Source organism: Haliaeetus albicilla, chromosome 11 (genome assembly GCF_947461875.1).
Source record: "Haliaeetus albicilla chromosome 11, bHalAlb1.1, whole genome shotgun sequence".
In the NCBI taxonomy this organism is placed as follows: Eukaryota; Metazoa; Chordata; class Aves; order Accipitriformes; family Accipitridae; genus Haliaeetus; species Haliaeetus albicilla.
Window position 1 is genome coordinate 15391554 of NC_091493.1, and position 26161 is coordinate 15417714.

At 33.9% G+C, this 26161-nt stretch overlaps 1 protein-coding gene across 50 annotated transcripts in view; it reads left to right on the forward strand.

The window, feature by feature from the left end:
• Positions 1-26161, forward strand: part of KCNMA1 (potassium calcium-activated channel subfamily M alpha 1) — a 528098-nt gene that overhangs the window by 348398 nt on the left and 153539 nt on the right. For 42 of the 50 annotated variants that reach the window (XM_069796228.1, XM_069796227.1, XM_069796226.1 and 39 more), the window contains 6 exons: positions 2343-2418; positions 4167-4337; positions 6019-6110; positions 20385-20495; positions 22394-22499; positions 23916-23998. In XM_069796228.1, coding sequence (XP_069652329.1) covers positions 2343-2418; positions 4167-4337; positions 6019-6110; positions 20385-20495; positions 22394-22499; positions 23916-23998 — 639 coding nt within the window. Of the gene's footprint in view, positions 1-2342; positions 2419-4166; positions 4338-6018; positions 6111-6209; positions 6302-20384; positions 20496-22393; positions 22500-23915; positions 23999-26161 lie in introns of all 50 variants that reach the window. The other 8 variants (XM_069796257.1, XM_069796215.1, XM_069796229.1 and 5 more) reach the window with 1 other exon arrangement.

A 26161-nucleotide genomic window follows, 5' to 3' on the forward strand; every position in this document is an offset into this window, starting at 1 on the left:
AAAGAACCAGTAAGGCAAAGCAAAATTTTACAGCAGTGAATTAAAAGACTATACACTGCTGAGGATCTATTAGTTTCCCTAATTTGAAATTAAATGTATTTTACTCAATATTTTTTGTTCCTGTATTTTATGAAATAGAATGAGTTGTGTGGTGTTCAGTTGAAAATATCTCTACACTTCACTGTTTTCTAATATTTTTCAACAAAACTACAGAGGCTTAGGCAGGGCTCACAGTAAGGGATTTTGCACAGATGTTGGAAAGAGCTTAAAGAGGAGGAAAATGTTTGTGACTAATCATTCATCTATATTTAGACTCTGGGAGAAACACAGGGAGTATTTCATAGAGGAGAGATAAGGTACAATGTTTAATAAATCTGCAAAAATAAAATGTACCAAACAATTCATGTAAATAGTCATTCCTAATGGCTGCTGTCATTTACTTGTATTACTGTAAAATGTGGAGACCAACTGATACATTATTGTATCAGGAGCCTCTCCTGTTCTAAGTTCAGGTGAAGGGTGATATTTAGTCTTTGATAACAAAGCTTTGCGTCAGCATGATTTATATGATTTTGTTTAATCTAGGAACCTATTGGTTAGAGCCCTGTGCTGACTGACTGTTATCACCAATAAAATATGGACTTTAATCAACCATACCTTAAGAAATAGAGAAACAGGGAATATGTGCTGATGTAGGTGAATGCTAATTGCAGAACTGCTGGTGTATTATCTTATTTTTGAGTACAGTATTTGTTATAGCATCTGTCACATTTCTTTCCTAGTACCCAAAGATGCCCACTTCTCTAACTGTAACTCTTAAAAATATTTTTAATGGAGCTGGTCTGATTAATTTTCCAGGTTAATTTCTCAACTTTGTTTAGAAAATAATGCATTATTATTGTCCTTAAAGTAGTTATAAACAGTTAATTAATAACAGTTAAAGTAGTTATATAACAGGTAATTAATTTTACTGCAAAACTGCTACTGCTAACACTGATAGTGAATTTTTCCCAATTTTTATTCTCTTTGTATTGCATTAGGCATAATAGTGAGGCATTATTGTTTCTTAGAAATGTTTTCAAAAACAAAGGAGAGCTATTTCCAATACAATTCTGTGAATGGGTAAGATTATTTAGGCACAGTAATACATGGACTTCAGTTCCTTGTGTATTTGTTGAATATCCTTCTTAGCTTTTGAAATCATAGCGATTTTTGTAAGAAGAGAGGGAGCGAGGTTTACTTATATTTCTTCCACAAGCTTTTAAGTAAGGTATTTTCCTGTTTTCCTGCTGAGCTGAGTAAGGTCCTTGCTTCAAAATCGCTTCTGGCTACAATAGGGAACATGCTACTCAGTGGGACTAAAAAGAGTTTGCAGAGTTTGACTGGTAGGTTTCAATCCCTCTCTCTCTTTTTTTTTTTTTTTTTTTTTATTTTAGAAAAATGTGAATGTGAAGTATGAAATGAAATACTCTAGTTCCATGTGAATTTCCACAGAGAAGTCCATAGGAATTCATGCAAGCAGAATAATATAAAAATTATTTAGGACTTTACACAGGAACTATAAAATCCCTAAGTTATTTAATTTGGGAATCATATTTTTTTCACAAAAGCAGCATGACATTTAGAGATTGGCTGCAGTAGTTCATTAATTGTTTGCTGTAACCGTAGGAAAATATTCTTGCCCTGTGGTCATGTATGCAAGATACAAGTGTTAACAGATGATGAGTATGCAACAAAAACATCCTCTTGCTGTTAATTTTTAAAGTGTCTGCAGGTCTCGGTTCAAAAGCATGATGAATATAGAAGAAGCATATGAAAAATGAAATAATTCAAAAAACATCCGTCAATTGTTTGTATAAATGCAGTGTTCAGCAGCTAATGTTAACTGGCATTGCCTAGTTTATTTCATTGGACCTGCATGGATGTATTCCAGGGTAGCAGAATATTTACATGTAAATCATTGCTGAGGTGTATAGCAATGAAAAATGAGAAGGCGAGTGTACTGAGAAGCAACCAAATTATTTGTGAAAAAGCACTATTTATTTCTATGTGTTTGATTATGAGTGCAAATGTAGCTAAGGTTTCCATTTGTCTTTCTGCTCTCAAATGCATTGGAATTTTTATTTCAAGCTATCTAAATTATGCAAATGTGAACTCAGAAAAGACAATACATATTTTGCATAGGCTTTTGATTAAGTATTGTAAGGAGCCTGCTTCTCTTCAGAAATGATGAACAAACTCTTTCAGTCTGAAGTATGCAGCTGTATACAGGTACATATTAAAAATGTGTGATAAATTCTAGTCTAAGTTCCTATTTGTTCTTGGGGTTTGTTTATTTTCAGTAATTCCATCAAGCTAGTGAATCTGTGCTCTATATTTATCAGCACGTGGCTGACAGCAGCTGGGTTCATACATTTGGTAAGTATATTTGAAAATACTTCATTGACTTTTTCTCATGGATTATCTGCTCTCTGAGCTACTTTATTACCTGAAATTGCCTTGCTCTGGATAATCCCTTAACACATCTATAGAGTACAATAAAAAAAAGACATTACAGCTTCCCAAATTTTAAGCTTCTACTCAAAACTAATTCTGAATAGCGAGCAATACCTCATTAACCTCAGCAATAAAATATGAGACTTGGACTGATGCAACTTCTTGAATGATTACAAATTACCAGTAGGTGGCAATGTTTCCTAAATAACTAGCTGGAGTGCTTCCTGGAAGGGGCTGGCAGAGCTGAAATGATACTGAGGTCCTGGGAAATAAATGGTTGGGCCTGAAGGAAGCACTTTTGTATTTCCATGAGAAGTAGTGGGATTGCTAACATTCTGGGTACCATTTTTTTAGAGGTTGTTTCCTTCCCTCTTGTTTTTAAATTTCTTTTTTTTTTTTTTTGGTGTATCTTTCGGTCACTGATAACATGGATTTTTGTAATAGATTTTTATTCCACACTTAACAATACCTGAAAAATGTAAGATTGTTAGTATAGAAGTACATATGAGGTCATAAATGTGAATATACATATATATGATAGGTATATGTCAATTGTGTATTTTAAACTTTTTAAACTTTTTACTGATTTGCTTGGAAAATATAATTAAATATGATTAAGTGTTTGTCCTTTAAGTACAATTTATGATCAACTTAGAATCAGGAAAATTTCAAGTTGCTAGTAGTAATAAGTTATTCAGGAATGATTTGAGACTAATATTATAATTTAATGATATTGATGTTAGTCCAGAGCAATTTAATTGACTTCACTTGAATTACCTTGAGCTGCATCCAGCTATATAAGATTAAATTCAGAATGTTTATCTTCTTGATATGCCAGATAGTAATTTAATTTTTACTCTTACTAAGATGCACCAAAATTCTGCATGTTTTCATTTATGATACACTTCTTCATGGATGACCACATTTTTACACTCCTCCGGGCAAATATAGCATTTTTATCGTAGGAACACTAGCTTTTTCTATTTTTGAAGAAAACATAACAAAAGCTTTGTAAAATTATATCAGGACAGAGGGAATGCTATTTTCTAGGGCTTGTATTTTGGTGGTGTTTTGGTTTTTATTTTTTTTCTTCTTTTCAGCATAAGTTTCTCTGTTCTGCTGTAGGAATCCTCAAACTTCAAACTTTTTGCTGTGGAACAAATTTTAGAAGGCATGCTCCTTTCCCACTGATAAATTTATAACTTTGTCACATACAGTAGCTGACTTCTTGGAAAGTAATAGTATATTGCTAAACTTAACATGTCACAATGCATTTAATAGCTACATAATGCTTTAAAACAAAAACATTAACAAGTATAATTGCATTACAAGTAAGATTCACTCTGAAAAAGTTTTGAACATATTGCTATAAAATGAACTTACCTATCTGCATTAGTAAGTTATATTATTTAGTGGTGAATGGAAAAGATACTTTCCATAAACAGTATGAGTCGCAAGGCTATGCATATTGGCAAAAGAACGATAATGCTATAATTGAGACAGGGTTAGGTTCTGTATTTGTTCAAAATAAATTACAGGAAAAGATCCAGAGTTTATATTATACGCCAAATTATACACACACACACACACACTCATGCACACACATATATCAGTAGAGTTAATTTGTTGTACAACTCTATTAATTCATTATGTTTTCTTGCACATTGTAGGTGGAGAACTCAGGGGATCCATGGGAAAATTTCCAGAATAATCAACCGCTAACATATTGGGAATGTGTTTATTTACTGATGGTTACAATGTCCACTGTTGGCTATGGAGATGTTTATGCAAAAACAACCCTTGGTCGCCTTTTCATGGTCTTCTTCATCCTTGGGGGATTGGTAAAAACTCTATTATTATTATTATTATTATTGTTATTATCATTATTCCAGTGACCTTAATACTTGATCCTGTATATCTCAATGCTGTAATTAAAGAAATAATAATATCTAATTTAGTGAATTAAAATTAATTATAAAACTTTTAAATATGTTTAATACACCCCATTTTTTTTCTATAGATAAATATTTGGCAGAGCTTGTCAAATTAGTCCAGTTTAATAGAGTCAGAATTTTTCTAATCCATTTAAATGAGTAATGCATGTGAATACATAAATGAAGTGCCTTAATATTTCAACTTATAATGTTATTTGTAGTCCTTTACTTTTTAGTGATTGACTGTAGTGTATTTATTTGAGGCTGCTATTGATACTTAAAGGCACTTTGCGGTTTCAGAAGTCCTACCTACCCTTCTGTGTTCCTTCCCAGAATTCCAACAAACACTGTGGCTTTGGACTGCCTTAAAGAGCAGCTTGCCTGATCCAGATGATGGCAAACCACATTCTCTTTAATTTCAAACATCCTTTCATGTCATGCAGTGCAATTTTAACTCACAATTTATCACATGGCCATAACCGGTATCCTTTTATATCAGCAAATTCTTGTGTTCTTTGTCCTGTATGTACATAGCACCAAAGTTACTAATTGTCTTGTGTCAACTTTTCTATTATTTATCAGTGTCAGTAATATTATAGGACCTGTTGCAATGTTATTGTCTAAACTAGCAAAGTTTATTTTAATGTTTACACGGTGCAAGGTAAGTGGTTTAGGGATGACTCACAATATGTATTGTGCACATACATATATATGTATATTGTTACTTTACTCTCATATATTGATTTCACATATACATACATCTTACAGAGGTGATATGTATATAACTAATGTGAATGCTGTATGAGAGACACACACAGATACATATATATGAATATATATATGAGCATAAATATATGCATTCCCATCTATGTTTGTTGACATACGAAGACAAAGACCATGTCAACTGGCAGTAGCTCTTCGAAGTATCCAGCCACAAGGAAGATGTTTGTTGGACAAAACATGGCAGAATAATTTTTATTTTCTCCTCAAAACCTTTTTTCTATCATGTGTTATTCCAATCCTTTTGCAAACACAAACTTCTGGAAAAGTTCTTTTTGGGGGCGGGGGGTGTGACCTTTTTGTTTCTTGGCAGGGGGAATAACCCCTGATTCCATCTTGGTTTTGTCTTCTTTTGAATTCTAATAATGGGGGAAAAAAGTCTGTCTTTTCAAATAGAAATGTAACAGTAATGATAATACTTGGTTTTGGTTTTTGCAGTGGATCTTGGATAGGTTTTTCCCCCTCCCCTCTTCAGGAAGAATTAGACATAACTGTGTTTTATGATTAGATACCAGTTTGGATTAATTTTGTTATTGTTTTGTTTTATGTGCCTGTTTTTCCTCTTTTGACCATTTTCTTAATTTATAAGGTGTGCACCTTCTCCGAGACCAACTTTTACATTGAGCCCTCTTGTTTTGTTTGATAAGAACTTTTACATTTTTAAAATTTTCTTTTTAAACAACTTCATAGATCTAATTCTTTTGCATTTTCAGATCTTAAAGATACATATCTTCTGAAAATATTCATCATCCCCCTTTCTTTGGCCTCTCTTTTTAGTCTTTTCTTCTGTCTCCTATCTTCTTCTTAGGCCATGTTTGCCAGCTACGTCCCTGAAATCATAGAGTTAATAGGAAACCGCAAGAAATATGGTGGTTCCTATAGTGCGGTTAGTGGAAGAAAGTAAGTATCCCAAGAGGCTCTGCTGCCTCTGCTGCAGTAGAACACTCTCTGCATGCCATTTTCTTTTTTTTTTTTTGTGTTTTTGTTTCATGCATGTAGGCAATGTTTGCTCGCTACGTGCCAGAAATTGCTGCTCTCATCCTTAATCGGAAGAAATACGGCGGGACTTTTAACTCAACTCGAGGCAGAAAGTAAGTCAAAAAAGACCAGGTGTGGTTGTGTGACTTTAAAGAGCCCCTGAAGGTGGTAATAGCTGACTCACAGCTTATGAGGCTGTATTCCTTGACATCAGATGTTACCACTGGAGAGTTGTCACACTATAATTAGAGACCTGGGCCATGCCATGGTACAAGTCACAATATTTTGTCCCTACTTCAAGAGAACGTGGATACCAGTAAGACTACACTGATGTATCTTGCAAAAAATGCTGCTATTGCATTTGCAGTTAGCTTCTGGAACAATGTTGACTTGTCACTTCACACTTTTGGGCATCAGATTATCATATGGTCATGTCTTCACTAAGTGACAATGGTAATTCACATGATTTTCAAACAACTCAGTTCTTTAGAAAACTTGGGTTCACTGGAGTGCAAAATATGAGATTTATGTTGATGGGGTTATTCCATTAGACTGACTATGTCAGAAGTCTGACAGTGCTGTTTCTCATTGTTCAAACAGCAGATTCAGATCTCATGCAGCTCCTTTTGACTTCATATGAATATTGCAAACACTCGTGATTTTAGGATCTATGACCAGGGATTTTAAAGTGATTCACTTCCACACGCATATAAAACCTATCTTAAGAAGAACAAGTAGTAGCTTTAGTATCAATATCATACGAAAAAAAGCCAAACCTGTAAAAAATACTGGTTTTACCTGGTAGCAAAAGTTAAATGTTATTGGACCACGTAAGCTCATTTAATATCTATTGAAAGCCTGCTTGTTTTCTTGACCAAGTTAAAACCAGCTCTTTCTGGCATTCCCAGCATCTAGACCTGCTGGGATATAGCCTTTAATGAACTAGAGGTACTTGGCGATATAGTAGTTTCTCGTCTATATCACCTCTAGTGTTGCCATCTTTTGTTTCATTACATATCATTGTGACATTCACTGGTAGAGAAATATTTGTCCTAAAAGACTAGTGATATAGAATCCTTTCCATATAACATAAAGAAGATACTGCAAGCGATGCATCTAATTAATTGTCCCTCTCCTTACTTTAAGAAGATATGTTTTTTACTTTATTCCTATCAAATCATCACCGATGCATCATTTTATAAATGTGGAATATGGTTTTATCAAGTTGTTTCTCCTCTCTGTGGAGCAGAAAGACTGTAAATGTCCCACAGAGCTAATTCTAGAGTACTGTTTTACATCACTGGGTAGATAAATCAAAGTTTTTTCTTTGGTTATAGCTTATACTACTGTATGTTCAATAATACTCAAGCAATTGGATGACACAATTGAAAGCTTCAATGCTTTCATTTTTTTAGATACCCTTAAGTATCCAAATATTTTTTTCTTTACTGTAAGCACTAATGTTGGAAACTTGCATCATAATTCACTTATCAAAATGCCTTAATTTATTTCTTAGATAGAGTAGTATCATTAATTTCCAAAAATGTTTATTTGTGACAGAGGCCTACTCAGTTTTGTATTTGTATTTGTACTTGGTTTCTCAAAGAGAGTTTTTCAAACACAGAACTTACACCTCTGTTTTTGAGGCTCCAAAGGAGTTATAGCAGAGGAGAATATGGTTAAAAACTGTTCTGCATACAGAGTTTTCGTCTCTCCCCTTCTACATTGTCACTAGTACCCAGCATTGCTCAGATGTCTCTAAACTTGGACCTGATCTTCAGTCAGAACCCCACATCCTGAAAAGCTCAACTCCAGATTACAGGCTTCTGCTGGCTTTGGGGCGTGCTTAATTTTATTTTTTCACCTTTTCTTTCTGTCTTTATTTATATGCGCTATCCATTTGTTGTTAGCTCACTCTGTTGTCAGTGCTTTCTCTGCTGATCTCTACTGCCCGAATAACTTGTTGTTTGAAACTGAGCTCTGTCATCAGCATACAAACTGTTCAATTTACTTTATGCATTGTTTTCTGGTTCAATTATTAATTACTAAGTAGTTTAAAGATGTCCTTTGCTCATGTGGGTCTTTCATCAGAGAATCTAAGCTTGGGAACTGCACAGTAAAAAGCCATTAGCACCCCTTGTTTGATGTTGCTTTTGCAGTCAGTAGAACAAGATTGATGAAATGTTATGTTTGGCCAAAATTTAAGTTTTCATTTGGAATTCAGTGTTGAGAGAATGGATTGTCAGAACCAATAAGTTTTCCTTTGCTTGGGATATGGGCATGTGGTAGTAATTAGCAATATAATGTCTTTAGCTGAGCAACCAAGCATAGATTCTGGCAGCAAACATAATGAGAAACTACAGTTCTATTCCTAACAGCAGAAAGTTTCCAGATAAAATTAAATACATGTATAAAATTAAAGCAGCTAAATTTTGTTGAAAGATGTAGTTTCAGCTCTTAAAATAGCTAAAGTTTATACTTCTTAATTTTCTCCAAAATAGATAAATACATGGAATCTGCTTTGTAGCATTTATATATATTTTTATACATGTTGCCTCATGAACTATGTCTGTGGAATAACATGCTTCTATATGATTATTAAACATTTAGGTGGGAAGTTGAAATTAATATATGATTATGTATGTTTTGAGGATTGCACTACATTGCTTTAATACTAAGGAGAGCCTTGCTATAGAATTGTAACTAAAGAAACAGCTAGAATGTATGCATAAAAATTACTTCTAAAAACTCCACTTACTAAAAAAGAGAAACAACCAACACACCAGCAAGTTTGATCACATTTCATTTTGATTTTCAGCCAATAAAGTCCCCAAAGGACTCATAAACTATATAGGAACCATTTTGCACTATAAAGATGCTCACTTCTCTCTTAGATGAGACACATACATACAGAGTTTGGAAACAGAAGTAGTTTGTAGGCAGTATGCAATTATCACTGGTTAAATTTACTAGATACTAGGTAGTTTTGTTACAAAAGTCCATGGGGAATTTTAAATTTAATTTATAATCTCAGCTTTATAATATATTCCTGTAATGAGACTTCTAAGGTCTCATAGAACACAAAGCAGGAATTTTATTATAGTCTTTGATTGAAGTTTCACCCGTTAAATAAACAACAGTGCTCACTGTTGCATATATACCAAAATGCATACCAAGATATCTATACAAAATGTGACTGAGACCAAACATATGCATTTAATGACAAATAGGGTAATGACTGTGGCAAAATTACAACCTAGTACAAAAAAAATTAAGACGTTATCAAAAAAAGGTAACAATCCTTGTCTTGAATTCCAGATTTGTAAGCAAGGAGATCTGCTCTATAGGTAATGAGATTACTGCTAAACAGCTGTTTTGCTGCTGTTTACAGATCAGCACATCAGAAGACTCCATAATGTTTTTACTATGTGCCCTGATACACCAGAATAAGCTCATCAGTAGACAAGAAAAACTGGCTTTCGTAGTTTATTTATACACAGAACAAACCATTGTTTCTTGCTATAGTACCGCTATAAATACAAATGACAGAGAGAAAACCACACTGTAGTTACAAAGACAGAAAATAGTTGGTATTATATATATATATATAACTAAGATGTAACTGGGAAATAAAATTCAGGCATGAGAAGCAACCAGAACTGTAAAGAATACTGTTTTTTAATAATGCTAAGAGGTGTCTTAGGATAACAATGATGTGGCCACTTCCAATATTTTCCACATTGAGCCCTACATAGTTTTTCTGTTCTTTCACATGAGCAATTCAGTCACTACTGTTTCTCCTTCCTGTGTACTTCCCTGGATGAGTTCTGTAGTACATGATTTTATGTTTTGGGAAATACTTTTTGCAAAGGAGGTATTGCACATAATATTCTTTACATAGTAGCCAATATTCTGTGGATTTCTATAGAAGTAGGTAACAACATAACTTACTTTCTCTGTAGAACAATTGGCATATTTTTGTTATTAATAAACTAGTAACTACCTGTCAGAGTTTTTGTGAGATTTAAGAGTCAAGCTTATGCTTTCTGAAGATGAGAAATGCTTTTAAAATGCAAAATAGACAAATTTATAATGAAAGTTTTTTTAATTGTTTCATCAACAGGCCTTATGTCATCACACTGAAAAACATCTGCAATAGTATATAGGACATCTCACTAAAACATTGTGAAACTTACTAGATCACTAAGAAATAACTGATGAAAACATATACTTAAAGGAAGTTATATTCAAGTAATTTCATAAAGTAAATTAGTGACAAACTAGTATAATTATGAACAGATAAAATAATTTGTAATGACAAAATACTGGATACAAATGCTGGAGATAAAAGCTAGATGTTACATATAGTTGGGTGGAGAATGAAAAATGTCTGACCTTTTATTACAGTATTATAAAAAGTCTATAGATTAGACTTTAGTTAAGAAAATAACATATAATTTTATATATATTAGCAGGGGAAGTTTTATGCTTTTTTGTTTCTTTGACTTTTTTTCATCAGTTACAAACTGAAATGGTATATAGCTTGAGTATTAATGATATTTCCTCTTAGCTGTTTTTCTTAATAATTTTGAGACCAGCAGCTAGCTCCCTACACCCTATCTACGTTTAGCTCTTTTCTTTCTAAGGCTTTCGATTTGACTGACTCCATTTAGGCTCTCTCTGTAACCTATCTGTAGAACTCATGAGTTAGTATTCAACGGATCATTTTAAAGGGATATTTTTAAATTGGAGTACCATAGAAGGATGAAAAGGTATCTGCCACTGTCACCATAGCTGATAGACTGTTGCTTTTAGAATGTAGCAATAAGACTACAGGTTAGTTCATGGATGCATATCTCTAGAAGGCTGGAAAAGGCAGTGATCACTTTGGCTTTGGATGACTTTCTGAAGTGCTCCAACTAACATCTTAACTATAAAGTTTAAGCTTTAAGTCTTACGAGACAGGGGTTTTCTTCAAAAAATTCTTGGTTTTGGATAAGTAGAATTCTACCGTTGCACTCTTTTTGTGATATTTGGAACTTATATATTCAGTCCCAGCCAAAATAGGATTTACAAGATAATCTGTTTTATTTCTTTTAAGAAAAAAAAAAACCAAAACCAAAACTAAAAAGCCAAGGTTTGTTTATTTATTTATAATGTTCAAATTACTCGGCTTTGGTTTGAGATTTGGTAAAAGATGCAGATTTGTTTTACCTCTACAAATCTATTATTAACCTTTTATTCTGCATGTACTAATTTACCTGAGAATCAAGATTATTCTTATGCAGTTGTTTCATTTCTGTATTCATGTATTCATATGATCAGACTGGATTTTAAGTCTGTGAAATATTTTCCAGTTGAAGACATTAGCTTATTTTAAATCAGCCTGCACAAAGGTCTAGAAAGCATATGGAAAGAACATTTGTAAACTGATGGACTGAAAGAGAGACTGGATAACTTAATGATATTTTTCAGACTTTACAGTGAATTATTGACTTTTAATTCCATGGACTAAATTATTTCTGCCTTTTTCATGCAAAACTGATATCAAATCCAATCGAAGCTCTTTATGAAGGCAGCAAGCAGAACACAGCTTCACACAAATAGATATTGGCAGAGAGAGGGATTATTATTATTTTATATACATGTATGTGTATATATAAACTGCTTATCTTGTCCCAGTAGTAAATATTTATGCTAAACTTTGTTAAATTTTCAAAAGATTTTAAAAAAATTATCCAAAGACATTACCATAGCTAATATATAAGATTAAAAATTGTATTTTAATGAAATCACAGTTCTTTACTATATAAGCTATTAAAACCTCTTGTTTCTCTTCTCTCATGATCTGCTCTGCTTCCCAGAGATTTCTTCAGATTTCTTAAATTTACAAGCCATAAATTAGCAAATCATCAACATATCAACAGGAATAATCATCTGTTAGAGATTCCTTCCAGAAGGAAACATGGGATTCAATAACTAAACTTCACAGAGAAAAATAAAAACTGTAGACAGATAGATATGGTAAACAGAAAGACAAACAGATAATTTAAGTTGACAGGCCATCTTGGACTCATTAGACATTTGAATTTGATTAAAAATTAAAAAAAAAATAATTTAAGGCTTATCCATATACTTTGGCAAAAGTCCATTTGCTGCAGTAATGAGAAGCATAGCTCCAAAGAAAGTGACATTAGATTATTATATTAAATAATTTGAGACAATATGGAAGATATTATTTTCCAGTGGGATGAGAATGTAATAAGAGTATGTGACATGGATTGCATTATGATCCCCAGGGGTGTCTCTATTTCCCATCTGCTAGCCATTCTTCTAATCCCACTGTTTCAAATGAAGTCTCACTTAGTGATAAAGAAAATCTGATGAGTGTTAAATAGACTGACAGATAGAACTAATAGGACAAACTTTTTTTTTTTTTTAATTTTGCATGCTTATTAAACTATATCCATTCTTATGAAAGCAAGAAAGGAAATGTGGGAAGTGACATATAACAATATTATAACTTAAAAAAATGTGTATTGTATGTCTTAAATCATGTTTCATTCCTACAGGAACAGCACTAATTCTGTATTTCTGGTTAAAATTGTAAAAATTTCAACTTTTCCTTCTCTCTGCCTAAACTTTAAAAAAAACTTTTGGGTTTGGCATCAAAATAACAGTTGTTGCTGTCCAAATTTTGACCCAAGAAAGACTGAATCTGGTTTATAAATCTGCAGTTCTACCATATGCTACAAAATACGCAGGCCATGACTTTAAGTGTGGACATTCCAGAGAATGCAATGTGAGGTGGCAGAAGTGGTGAATTGATCAGCAAGTTTTAGTGATTTATGACTTTTTCTTTTCATTCAGGCTCCGTTGCAGAAAACTAGTCATGACATTTCGGGGTGATTTCTATGGAAAGAAATGCATTGGCTCTGGTCATGAATAAAATGCTCAAAAATCTTAAAGCCTTTGCTAACTCCTGCATTGCTTACAAAGGGTATAACTATATTTTGATTCATTGAGCATTTAAAAAACGCATAAGGCAATTTGAAAATGAGTAATGGTAGGAACATAGAAAGCAATTTCTTTAAGGGAAAATATTTTCAGTTGATTTCAAGTAATAACAGGGTGTCTTGTGTGTGTGATATCTGCTGCACAAAATATTACAAGAAGGAAGCCCAGGGTTTGGAGGGACTAGAACAGGACTATTTGTAACCGAGATGCTAATTCTGGAGGTGTGGTTTACTCCTGCATTTTACTGTAAGCTTTCTAGTGTGGACTCCTTGTGCATGCCATAGCATTTAACAGTTTTTACTTCTATTTATACTAAATTATTCACTTATTTCTTACAGTGATATAGCTGTGTTGTGTCTAAATGTTGTGGTATTTTTTATGAAAGCAGAAATACTCTAGATAATATTACCATCAAGATTGAATGAAAGGATGAATATTCATCCTTTCTTTTAAGCTACAGTTGGAAGCCTCTTAACCAGTCCAGACCCTGGAAGAAACAAATCACTGTGCTTTCTTCTTATTATTGCAGTTTCAGAGGTATGCATCAAGCAAAGATTATTAACTTTTATTTCTTAACTTGCTTTATAGACAAGCATTGGACAATTCCTTAGGTCATAAAAATATAAGATAAACTCATTTAGCTGTAACTGAGCAAGGAAGTTGAAATTAACAAAGCAGCTCACAGTGAATCACTTACAATAGCATGCTATTGCAAACAGACTTAGTTGCAAGCTCTAATGCACAGTTTAAACAAAGGAGTGTGCTATTTATCCAGGATTAAAGTATCTGAAATACACTCTATCAGCCTGTTGTCTAGTAGAAATTTCACTTAGGTGGGCATGAAATATTTGAGGGCCTGTGTAAATGAATTCTTCTGTACTACTTCTATGTACTTCGGAAACAATTTCTAATATTTAAAGGTTGCCAGTGACACACCACCAATATTCACTGAGCAAGACTGAAACCTGGATTTGTATAAATGCATTTGATATAGTTTCATAGCTGTAATAATTCACAACTAATTAGGGTGTTGTGTGTGTCTTTATGTTTGTCACACATTACCAATTTTATGTTTAGGAGAATTTGAAATGATTCCTTCCTGATTCTTAATTTTACATACTTATATTGGTCACAAAGCAAACTAGTATCTGCATCAGATGTAATTTTCAAATGCCTGACATTAATGTTTTCCATTTATGTTAATCTGATGTATGATCCAGTGCTGTTCCACTGATCTGTACTGTATACCATATACTGAATGTAGCTCTGAGTGTTTTCTGGTATTAACTAATTCCTTTTTCTTTATTCACAATGTAAGAGAGATTCCAAAGAGCATGGAACCTGTTGGAAATAACAGGTAGTTTCTGTCAGAATTAATCACAGCAGCTTCAGTACAGGCTGCACGAGTTCACTCTGGTTCCTAACTAGTTGGCAGCTAAAGCTATCAGGTCCAGTTTACAGAAATTAAAGATACCTCAGACATGTTCTCACATACTGCAATCACATCTCCAGGCACAGTGTAGTCATATTCTTTTATACATTTAATGTTGATACATATTTGAAAGTCAGTGCTTTTGGCTTCTCAGTAACTTCAACACTTTTTAAATTTTTAATCCTTCGGGAGTAAAGAGAATAATGAGAACCTACTTTCTAACAAATGGTTGGAAGGAGAACAAATGTTAACATAAAGTCGCTGGGATGTTACACACTTGACAGACAATTTGCTATATCCTTGAATATTTTTTACTTGTCTCCTTTCTACTAGAAGATTTCTAGAGCCTGGTTTGAGAATCAGAGTAACAAAAGAGCTTACAGTGGAATTTTTTTTTTTTCAATATCATGTCTTGATTTCAGAGTATTTATGCTCTGTCTTCATAGATATGAATAACTAATGCAAAAAGGCAAGTTTGAGAGTAACACTTTTTAGTTTCATACCTCTTAGAGTTATTTTTTAAAAAACGACCTGGTGTGTCTTTTTTTGGTCCAGAAGTGTCAGTTCTAGATGAGTGGTTCTCAGTCTTTGCTTTTGTCATATATGCAATATGTAGACAAGATTTTTAAATGGTTAAAATATTATATTGTTCTGGCTCACTATACACATTGGGTAAATAAGTGGTCCTTAGAGGACCATCCTTGGGTTCAAGTCTTCTGTGAGACAAGAGGAAAACATGAAATCGTGACTGTGCAGCACTTATTACTCCATCTGTATTAATATGAGAGAGGAGATTATATTAAAATAAGGCATGTGTTTAACCAAATAAGAGAGAGTGACACATAAGCACATGCATAAAGTGTTCACTTAATTGAGTAATGTTAGGTGAATCATGAAAAGCACAAGCAGCTAGAAATGTATTGTAAACCAGTATATTTAAAGAATGCATACCACGAATAAAAGAAGACTGTATATACAATCTCTGTTGACATTTATTGACTTTTCTTAATAAGAAAAAGTGACTGAGATGGATCCTTTGTTGAGGAGAACCAGTTAGACTTTACAAGAACCTGTTTACTTCAATGACAGCAGCCCGCTACTGGTATATGAAGAAAGAATTTAGGTCGTCGATAGATGAAGGCATGATCAGAACACTAAGCAGAAAGGCCATAAAGAGAATTGAGCATATGTATTTGATATAAATATTATAGTTTTATAGAGACATCTAGATCAATATGCACCACACTTTATTTAGCTACTTGACAAGTGAACACCATGTATTCAACTAAATGCTGAACAGAATTTTGTATTTATTATCTTTGATTTATTATGACAGACTAGTTAGAGTGAACTTTTTCAAGTTCTTTATACTTGTTCCAATAAAATGGATATAATTTCTTTCAAAATAAACAGGCAAAAGATTTCCCTTTCGTATTGTGTCCTCTGAAGGAAGAACCATGCAAAGATCCTTTTTGAAGAATCCTATTCACAGTGGATCTGTTTTCATTTACAGTTCTTTTTACATGGATTAAGTGTATGTTCTCAATTATGTCAGAATTCTAGATGTTTTAGCTTTTGCTTATTTCATTTTTTTTTTCTTCCTGAAACTGTTTGTATCTGTGGTAGCTTTGGACCTTTTATCACCATTGTTGTTTACTTTATAAGAAGCTAGTGTATCTTTAGCAAATGTATCAATATGTCAATACTTGAGTGGAAAAAAATTAGGTACTGTAGAGAATTTCAACTGTGTAGAATCACAGTTGAAATCCACTGAGTAGAACTGTACTAATTTTTCATATTTCGTTACTGAAATTAATTTTGAGAATGATAAGTACATGTGGGAGAGAATGTGTTAGTCTGGCTTTATTGGTTGATAGAATATGGCTCCTGGTAAGCTTTTGATTCTCTGTAAAAGATTCTTTTTGCAGCATCACAATCATGTAATAAGGATTCCCATTGATATATTAAACCAGTTTCACCTCTGATACATGATAACAATGACAGCTATTACTTAACAGAAAACTTAGTCCTCCTGAATATTTATCAGCAATAAAAATGTCTAAATTCCTGAATCATGCTTTTCAGTATTGTGAGGGAATTTCTAAGTGTTGTTTTTAAGGAATTAAAAAAAAAAGGAAATCATAATAATTTAGCTGAATACTGTATTACTTTTGAGGTTTTTCATAAACAAAATCTTAATGCAGAGGTTAGACATTTTTGTTGACCCAAAATTATTAATACAATATTTTTTCTACCAACCAACTCTAGCTCAAAGCAAAAGATATCCAGTATATTGGCTTTACTTAAAGTCTTGATGCATGGAAAAAAAAGGGTAGTACATGGGCAGGGAATGGTTATTGGAACAAACAGAGGAAGTTATAATCTTCAAATCATATACAGGACAGATTGGAACAATATAAGCTCTCCCAAGTTTTCTTAAATAATGTACCTAATAACTCTCTCTGGGCAAGTAGGAAATCTGTTTTCAATTCTTCTACTTCTAAGCAAAAATATAATTTATGTTAAAAAGAGATGGTTTTGTGTGAGTTTTCAACCAAAAATTAATGCAAGTATCTCATCAGAAAATATTGTTTGAAAACCAGGAGGTTTTGTTGCAATCACTGCTCAGGACACTGTCTTGCACTATATAAGAACAGCAAAGAAGAGGAGAATAGATCATGTCCAGCCCCAAATCAGAGTGCTAAAATGAAACCGTGGTGCAGATGCCTTCTGACACTTCAAAAACAATCAGTCCTGATGCTCAAATGCAAGAGTATTTGACAGCCAAATGTTTTATTTTCACTGGAGCAGATTGCTATGAAACCCTACTGAATGAGAATCATAACAGGATTGAATTATTGTACCAAATGCATCTGTTTTTAGTGGGAGGTTTTGGGAGTAGATAATCTCTGGAGGTCTTTTCCAACCTGAAGTATCTTGTAATCTTATGTTCCTATGAAAATTTCTTCTGCAATAGAGTAATTTGGGTTGCACACTCTATCTGGCTTGTAGTTTTTCTCTTCAGTTTACCCATATTTTTAAAATGTGGACTCTAATTAATGACAGAAAAGAACCCATATGAAGTGAAATCTCCCAGGAAGGAAGCAAATTTTCTGCACAGGAATGCAGTGTAGCGCAAGAGCATTCAGGAAGAGACCCTGCTAAAGCTAACAGCACAGATCTGTACAAAGCAGTTGCCTATAAGAAGAAATCATTTCTATTATTAAAAATAATGCATCAACTGTGCAAATGGAAAGTTCAATTTCTTAATTAGTAATAGATGGAAACATTTGAAGAAAATAATACCCATAGTTTAAAATTAGTCATCTTAGAAAATGTATACAGACAGTATAAGGAATACAAATGAATATTTTTAGCTGCTATTTATCATTTTCTTGGGCCTTTGTGGTTTTTGATGCTAGATGGGTTTACACTCTGGAAAACAGCTAGAACTTCCCAATATGTTAGTGTAATGTAGTGTATCAAACACAGCCTGTTCAGAATTTAGATGTAGTAAATGTTCTTGAGGTTTTCCATTTACATTGATATATTGGATGGAGATTCATCCATTTGGTGGGGAGTGAATCTTAGTGCTTGAAATCATATTTTACCCTAATGTGTTGAAGGTTGTTATCCTGACCTAACTGTGGGTGCAGTAACACATGCACACACAGTGCTGGCAGGTCAGGCAATTGACCACTAGGGAAACTGAGGAAGAGTGCTTCTGCAGGGGTTATGTAGGCATGGTTTTATCCAGTACAGAGGCTGCTGCAAACTCTGCCAAGCTGCAAAGGTCCCAGAGGAAACCTCTTAAGGACCCCTTGCACCAAAAAAGGATGAGCTAATACATGTTATATCTTGTTTTCTGACATTGTGTTTACTATCTCCTAAAACAGGAAAGCTCTAACTCGGGGATTTTTGTGTTTTTAAGTGTTTACAGTCCGAGAACTCAGTGCTCTGTACACTTACTGCACCAAAACCCTAGGTTAAAATTGAAGCCAAAGCAGACACTCTGGATAGCTAGTTTAGCAATAAAATTCATAGTATTGGGTCTGCTGTTAAATACAAACCAGCCTGATCAGAGTCTCGTATAAATGTATCTTCCTTGCCTGTTAAAAAGAATGAAACCATTGAATTTTTTGACTGCTGCTATTTCCAAAATTACATCTGAGTCCTGGTGGTGTCACTAGGAACTCATGCAACGTGCAAAAGGTGTTTATCATATTTCTAAATAAAGCTTTAAAACTCCATACGATGCTATTTATAAAAGTGATAACAGTAGAGCAATATCCTAAGGTATGCTGAACTGGTATAATAGTTTATTGTGTTTTGCTTTTCTAGTCACCATCTGAACCACTGCAAAAGTAACAGTACATGATGGTGATATTATTCACTGCATGATGCATATTACGGATTTATTCTTTGTTCTGCATAATTATTCCTTTTCCAATGAGTTCTATGCACTTTTTCCACATATTTAATCAAGCATCAAATTATGAAGCAAGAACAGACTCCTATTATAGCCCATTACATAAGTAATCATTGCTGCCACCTATTATTTGTTGTTTCCAGCCAACGAGGTTTCTGCATTACTGAGTTTTCCACACAATTATGAAGTAGGTGAGACCCTTGGAATTACTTTGCTTCACATGTGGCAGTTCAAGTGCCAAATAAGTTTGTGAAATTGTGTGTTTGTAGAGTTTGTGCATAAGCTATATGACTGTAACAAAGCTGACTTTCTGTTAGTTCAGGAATTCTATCTATACCACCTTGTCCCTCTTCCTGACTTCTGTGAGCAATGTGGTTATTGGAATTGTTAGCAATAGGCATACCAAAATCACCATCTGTCTTAAACCAATGACAGTAATGGAAGCTGGAGTTGAGTTTATTCGCTGAAGGATGTTGTGAGACAATGTAGGATGTTCTTTACAATAATAAAGGAGCAAAGATCCCTTAAGTCAGGAAGACTGAAATTTCCTAGGGCTTCTCTTCAGCCTCTCAGAATTTCACATGTAGAATTCAAGAATGCGTATGTAGGTATATATTGTGCTTCCATCTTACATGGTTGGATACATCTCGTAATGGAAATGTGGAGCAGTAGAAACCTTTGTGACATCACAGTCTGTGCAAACTTTGATTTTCTAAGCAATCTGTTGCAATGGTGCAATAATGATTTCTTATTGTGAAGTACTCTCCTTGTAGGAGTTATAGTAGGAGAAAGATTTCTTGTTTACTGCTTATAGCCTATAATTGGCAAGCTTTGCACTGCCTTCATTGGCATAAGTGTCTGTTTTCAACCATGGAAAAATAGTGAATCAATCATTTTAGGGAGATTTGCTATCTCATTATGTCATAAACCAAAAATTTAAACAGTAGATCTCAGCAGAGGAGGTAAAGATGTGGAGAAAGGTGTGTAATAAAGAAATATGACTTTGAAAGGGACTGGTTAATACAGTGTATAAACATATGTATAAATGATGCCACTTACTGTTAAATGTGTAATACAACTTGGCCAAATGGTTTGTTAATAGTAGTCTTTGCAGGTGAGAGTGTATATGTATTTGCAATTGCAAAGCACCTTTTGGAACTGATGTTTTCCTTCTCTGACTTCATGGAATAGGATCTAGAGAAACATCAAGAAGAGACTAATACTCTTTTTTGGCCCATAAATTATCATTTCCTTCTCTGCTTGCTTGCTTGCTTGTTTTACCTTCTTTGCAAGAGTAACTCTGATTTTTCTGTAACAGGCACATAGTTGTCTGTGGTCACATAACACTTGAAAGTGTGTCCAACTTCCTGAAGGACTTCCTGCACAAGGATAGGGATGATGTCAACGTAGAAATCGTCTTTCTGCATAAGTGAGTAATCTTTCAAGATTAGTCTTACCATCTGTTACTGAAACTCATTAAATTAACCCATATCTTTTTGGGGAAGACAGAGGATCTCTCAAGCTCCAAATAAGCGTAAAATTGTTTGCAATTACTTTTGTTAACAATGTATTTTGAAAAAAGAGTTGTTTTCTGCAATTTTTTTATAACCCATTGATAAGTATAGGTGTTTCAAGCAGACAGACTTCAGACCCAATCGTGTTAATTGTGAGGTAGACAGCTAAACACATAGTTGAAGTGGGAATGGAATTATGAAATAAAAAACATTGAAATATTAATAAATAGATGTGAGAATTTTCTCTAGTGCTAAATATTTCTAGTGTAGCTACCAAAATTGGTAAAATCAGTAAAATTAGTGAAAAATACTTATGTGATATGAACTTATGCTATCTGAAAACACATTTTCACCTTTGATTTCACTAAGAAAAAATGCTTGTTTCATATTGCAAAATATTTATAAGAAGAAAAATGAAGGTGCAGATTTAGTTTTAATATAAATGAGATACATTGCTGAAGATAGAAGAGAAATTCTTGTCATGGTAATAATTAGTACTGCTCTTTTACCCATATATACCTACCTACAAACACATAGTCTCTTGCATTTTTCTGTTGTGGGATTTGGCAAGGTGTCTTAAGGCGGTTGCTGTTGCAGGCTCTGCATTATATGTAATGGAACAGCAAACAGGTGTGCCTATGGGAGAAGCTGCTAGAAATAGCCATGTGATAAGAGAGACAGACAGTATGAGAGGTCTTTTCTGCTCTGGAATGGCATCTATTTAGAAGTGTTGCGAGCTATAAATGAGTGATATTTCTGCATTTAGCAGCAAGTTCTGCACTTTTCTTCTTGTCAAAGAAAATGATTTAAAAATTAATCATTTGTGCTGATTCAACAAAGTAAGCTGAAAAACTAAGAATCAGCAGCACTTGCACAGTTTCTTTATCTAGTCCTTTCAAACTGAACTAGAGATGATATCTGCAAGTAACTACATTGTTTGTTTGTTTGTTTCCCCTCTCTAAGTAATAACAAGAATTGACTGAGAGGAAAGCAGAGATCCAGATTTCCACAGTGAAAATGCATGGTGATAGGAATCAGGAAAACTGCATATGCACATGAAGGGAGTTTAGCACCTGGCTACTTGTTTGTGTCTGCTTTCTTCTGTGCCTTCACAGACAAATAGTTGCATGTGTCTGTTTTATTTTCTTATTAAATTTAGCATCTGGCATGACAAAGATCTCATGGTCTTACTATGTAGCTACTAAATCCCTTCTGTTTTAATGAGTGGCATCAGAAAAGGTATTCACAAGGTTGGTGACACATTATATAATAGATTATGATCCATTTAATTTTTTTTGTTTATGGCAAAATGAAATGAGACAGAAAGTCATAGTATAATTATGTTTGTTTTAACTGTAGCTCATACAGGCCACAGGGTCCCTATAGAGTTCCTTTTCCAGGTTTTAGTGATTTTGCATTGAGCTTTCTGATGCAATCAGCTGTTTTAAGAACAGTGGGGATGTGCAGAGGATGATTGTTTTACTAGGCAATTTCTGTGGAGAATGCTGTGTGAGGATGCTTTCAAATATTTGCACCAATTCTTCTGGATGCACATCTGTCAGAAACTGAGAAGTGAGGAAGGTGCAGAGTAGCACAATGAAGTGGGCCAGAAGTGCTGTAGGCAGGAGTAAGGAAGGGAAAGCAGTATGTTTTTTAAGTAGTGCATGCTGTTTCCGCACTGCAGGAAAAGCATCAGCAGAAGTCTGAATACCTAGAATAAATAAATGGGTTGGTTTATAAATGACGGAAATGGAGCTGTTATGGAAACTGACTTCTCATTTGCTCTTGTGTTTTCTTCCTCTTCCCAATGCAGTATCTCCCCTAACCTTGAGCTGGAAGCTCTTTTTAAACGACACTTCACTCAGGTGGAATTTTATCAGGGTTCAGTCCTTAATCCCCATGACCTGGCGAGAGTGAAGGTAACTGCTCTGTTGTTCTGTTCTCCTGCTAATTGACTTTTTAAAAAGTACTCATTGCATTATTTGGAAATAAACAATAAAGATCTTCATGTAACCCCAAAAGATTGTTCTTCCATCTCTGTTAGCTTGCCTAATAAATTATAATATCTATCCTTATAAACCTTGTTTTCCCTGTATCTTTAGACCTTCAAAGCTACAGTAACACCGTGACTAAAGATACAGTCTGCCATTCCATTGAACTGTTTATGAATTTTTCATTGGGGTTTAGTTCAAGAGCCTATTTTACATTGGTGTTTGATATAATAGAACATTATCTTACAGTAATTGCTTAAAATGCTATTGTCTTACCTTTATCAGAACAATTAGAAAATAATTTTTCACCTGTCAACCCCTTTTTCTGTTGTCTAGAATCCTGGGGAAAAACAACACAATTTAAGATTTTTTTGGTAGCTAAAATGAGATGGGTTTATTGTCTAGAATTCTCTATGGTGAATTATTTTGTACTCTTAAAGCAAAGTGTGAAGCTTAAATAAATAAAAAAAAAGATGGCAAGCTGTCAGATACAGCATTAACTCTTTTATGGGTTTTGTGGTTTGGGGTTTTTTTTGGTTTTGTTTTTTAAATGGAATGTAAACTGGCTATTTAAGCCAAGAATATTTTAGTGCAATGTTAACACCTTCTGGAGTACTAATCGTATATTTTGTCCATTTTGACTGCAGAAATTGCCTAACCTTCTGTAGCCCAAGACACGATGTTACAGTTCATCAGAACAAAATATTCTAATTATGACCATAAAATTGCGTGTTAGTGTTTTGTGTTCTGTATTTCACCATTCTTTGTGTTGGTATTTCATTGTATACACTGAAAAATACTTCTGTCATCTGCTTTGAATTACATAGAGCTAAGGTTTGTGTGAACATAGAAGTCCTGTAAACAGATCAGTTCTCATGCTTTCTAAAACTGGTGCTCAGATTGTAAATCATCAGTTCAGCTGCCTCTTCCTGTCTCTTAACAGAAAGGTACTTAAATTCCCAAACAAAACTGCAGGACTTGTGGGAGAACTGTACTGATACAACAGGGACTTCCTATGGATTTAGGGTCTAAATTTCAGTATCTGGTTACAAAAGATATGTCCATTAATACCTTCATGCCTCAGCTGATACAAAGTAAGAATCAATAATTGAACTACTGACCTGGTCAGGGCATCATAAGCAAGTTTCAATAAATTGCTATGTGTATATGAGAGCTGTTATAATCACTCACATTAACTCAGGTTAGCCTGAGTTGATTTTTGATTAGCAGTATTAAGAACTGACATTCACACTCATGATGGCAGTGTTGGATTCCCTAATAGTTTATGATGAAAGCTGGAAAGAGATGTTGCTATTTACGTTTGTTTCTCCTTTGGTGTCTCAGATAGAGTCAGCGGATGCGTGCCTAATCCTTGCCAATAAATACTGCGCTGACCCAGATGCTGAAGATGCCTCCAATATTATGAGGTAAACTCATTAGTTTTTAATAGGGTTTTGGTTCGTAACTCTGATTAGCTAACTTCAGGTGTTCAGATAGGCTATAGCCATATGCAGCTTTAGTGCTGATCTGTTGCACTTGAAGAACATTGCAGGATCTTTTTTTTTTTTTGGGGGGGGGGACAGATTACAAGATTGTCTCAAACGTTCAGAGATGAGGATACCCTAAATTCCTACCTAAACTGTTTCAATTTAGCTGCTTTAGAAAGTGTGTGTCAGAAGAGACACTTGGAGCACAAGCTTTGGTACTCTAAGTCATTTTGCAGGACCTGGGATTTAAGTATTCATAGCTGAACGCAGTCCCAATAGAAATGAAGGGAAAGGGAATACAGTTATGTTGTTGCAACAATATGTTATATGACTGCATGTACTGCATGAGCTGCTGTTAACAATGGAACAGACGGACCCTTAATCACTTCATGCTTCATTGCTCCTTGGTGTATCTGCTTGTAAGAGTAATTGCGCTGCTTGGGGGATAACAACGTATACACTTCATGATGGTAACGATACAGTGGTCTCCTAGCTCCGTCCCCCTTTTTTACACTGAAGACCAAACATTGCTTATTTTGATTGACAAGGCACTTACCTCATTAGGGGCCACCAGATCTTGTCCTGCTTTCCTCCTTATACTCTCTGAAGGAAGGAGATGACTCAGTCAGTACATGGCAGATAGAGTTACAACAAACTTAAGCCACTCCCATTTTTTGTGTTTCGTTCCTATAAACCTAGTTTTAATGAGAGCAGTCTCTCCTTTTTAAAATTTAAATGTCAATGATTTGTTAAAAATTCTCTAACATACTGTTGGCCAGTGTTATGAACCTGGCCTGTCAGTTGTTTGCATGCTGTGAATTGAAGGAAGGGGAGAAATAAAAAAAAATAATAAAATTGCTCCTCTGGAAAAAGTTCACTGTATGCAAGTCATCCAGCTGTCTGTGGAAGGCACAGGGTTTAAATATGCCTAATTTCATTTTTCAAACATGCTTTTGAGTTGCAATGTGAGAAACTTTATTTTTACATTAATTGCATAAATGCATTAAAAATATTCCGGTTGCAGATTAGTGCATTCTTAATAGATTTAATACATTTCATGTAATAAAGTGCAAAAGTGTTATTTTGAGAGTGGAATTCTCTTGCGTTTTGTTACATTTAAATGAATTTAATTCAAAAAAATTGAATGTTTAAATAAATAATTCAGCAAGAAATGGAAAATTAGAAAGAAGACCTTTTCAACTTCCAAAAGATAACATAAATTAAAATAATGCATGCTACTTTTTTTTATCTGTTTCATGCTCTAGCTTTGATATGCTTCAAAGCGCCAGCCAGACAAGCAGTTTGCAAGATACTTCCTGCAAAACACCAATGTAAATAGTTATGGCATTCAGAGTCTTCTGAGACTGATGATTCCATAATAATCCAGATTATTTTTTGTTTTGATTGTTTTATCTTCATTTTTTACCTTTAGTTTTATATACAGAACTGATTTTTTTTTGGCCTGTTTCTCTCTAATTTTGCTCAATGCCTTTTGCATTTTTAAATTGTGTATTCCTCTCTTCATAACATGTTATCAATCTACTAATTTCTCAAATATTTTTCTTTCTAGCCACTTTTAATCTGTACACAATTGAGTATATCTTAGGCTCGTTAAATAATTAAGAATGCAGGCAAGCTGAAGATTGTGGAAGTAGCCCCATATTTTATAAATTCAGTGTACAGATATCAGTTTCAATATTGAGCTTTATAATCCATAAAACTTAAGATGATTTTGCATGTGGATTTAGGTCAAACAAAATCATTATTCAAGGTGTTTAAATATGATGAATGTCTAGCAACTATAAATAAATAATATGTGATGGGGCAGGATGAAAGGGATTCTTTTCAGACATTGATCATTGGAAAATGTGATCAATTATGTTGATTCAAAGACATGAAGGTAATCACTGAAGGTGACATAATAATTGCCAGTGTATTATTTGCTTAACAGAATGAGTACAGAGTATCTGAACAGCGCTGTTAAAACAAGTCTCTTTTTCTGCAAACTCCATAAAAGCAAACCTTTCAACTGAATAATTCCTGAAGTTTCATGTTCTCTAGTATTAGACGATGGTTATTAACTGAATTTGACTAGGTGTAAAT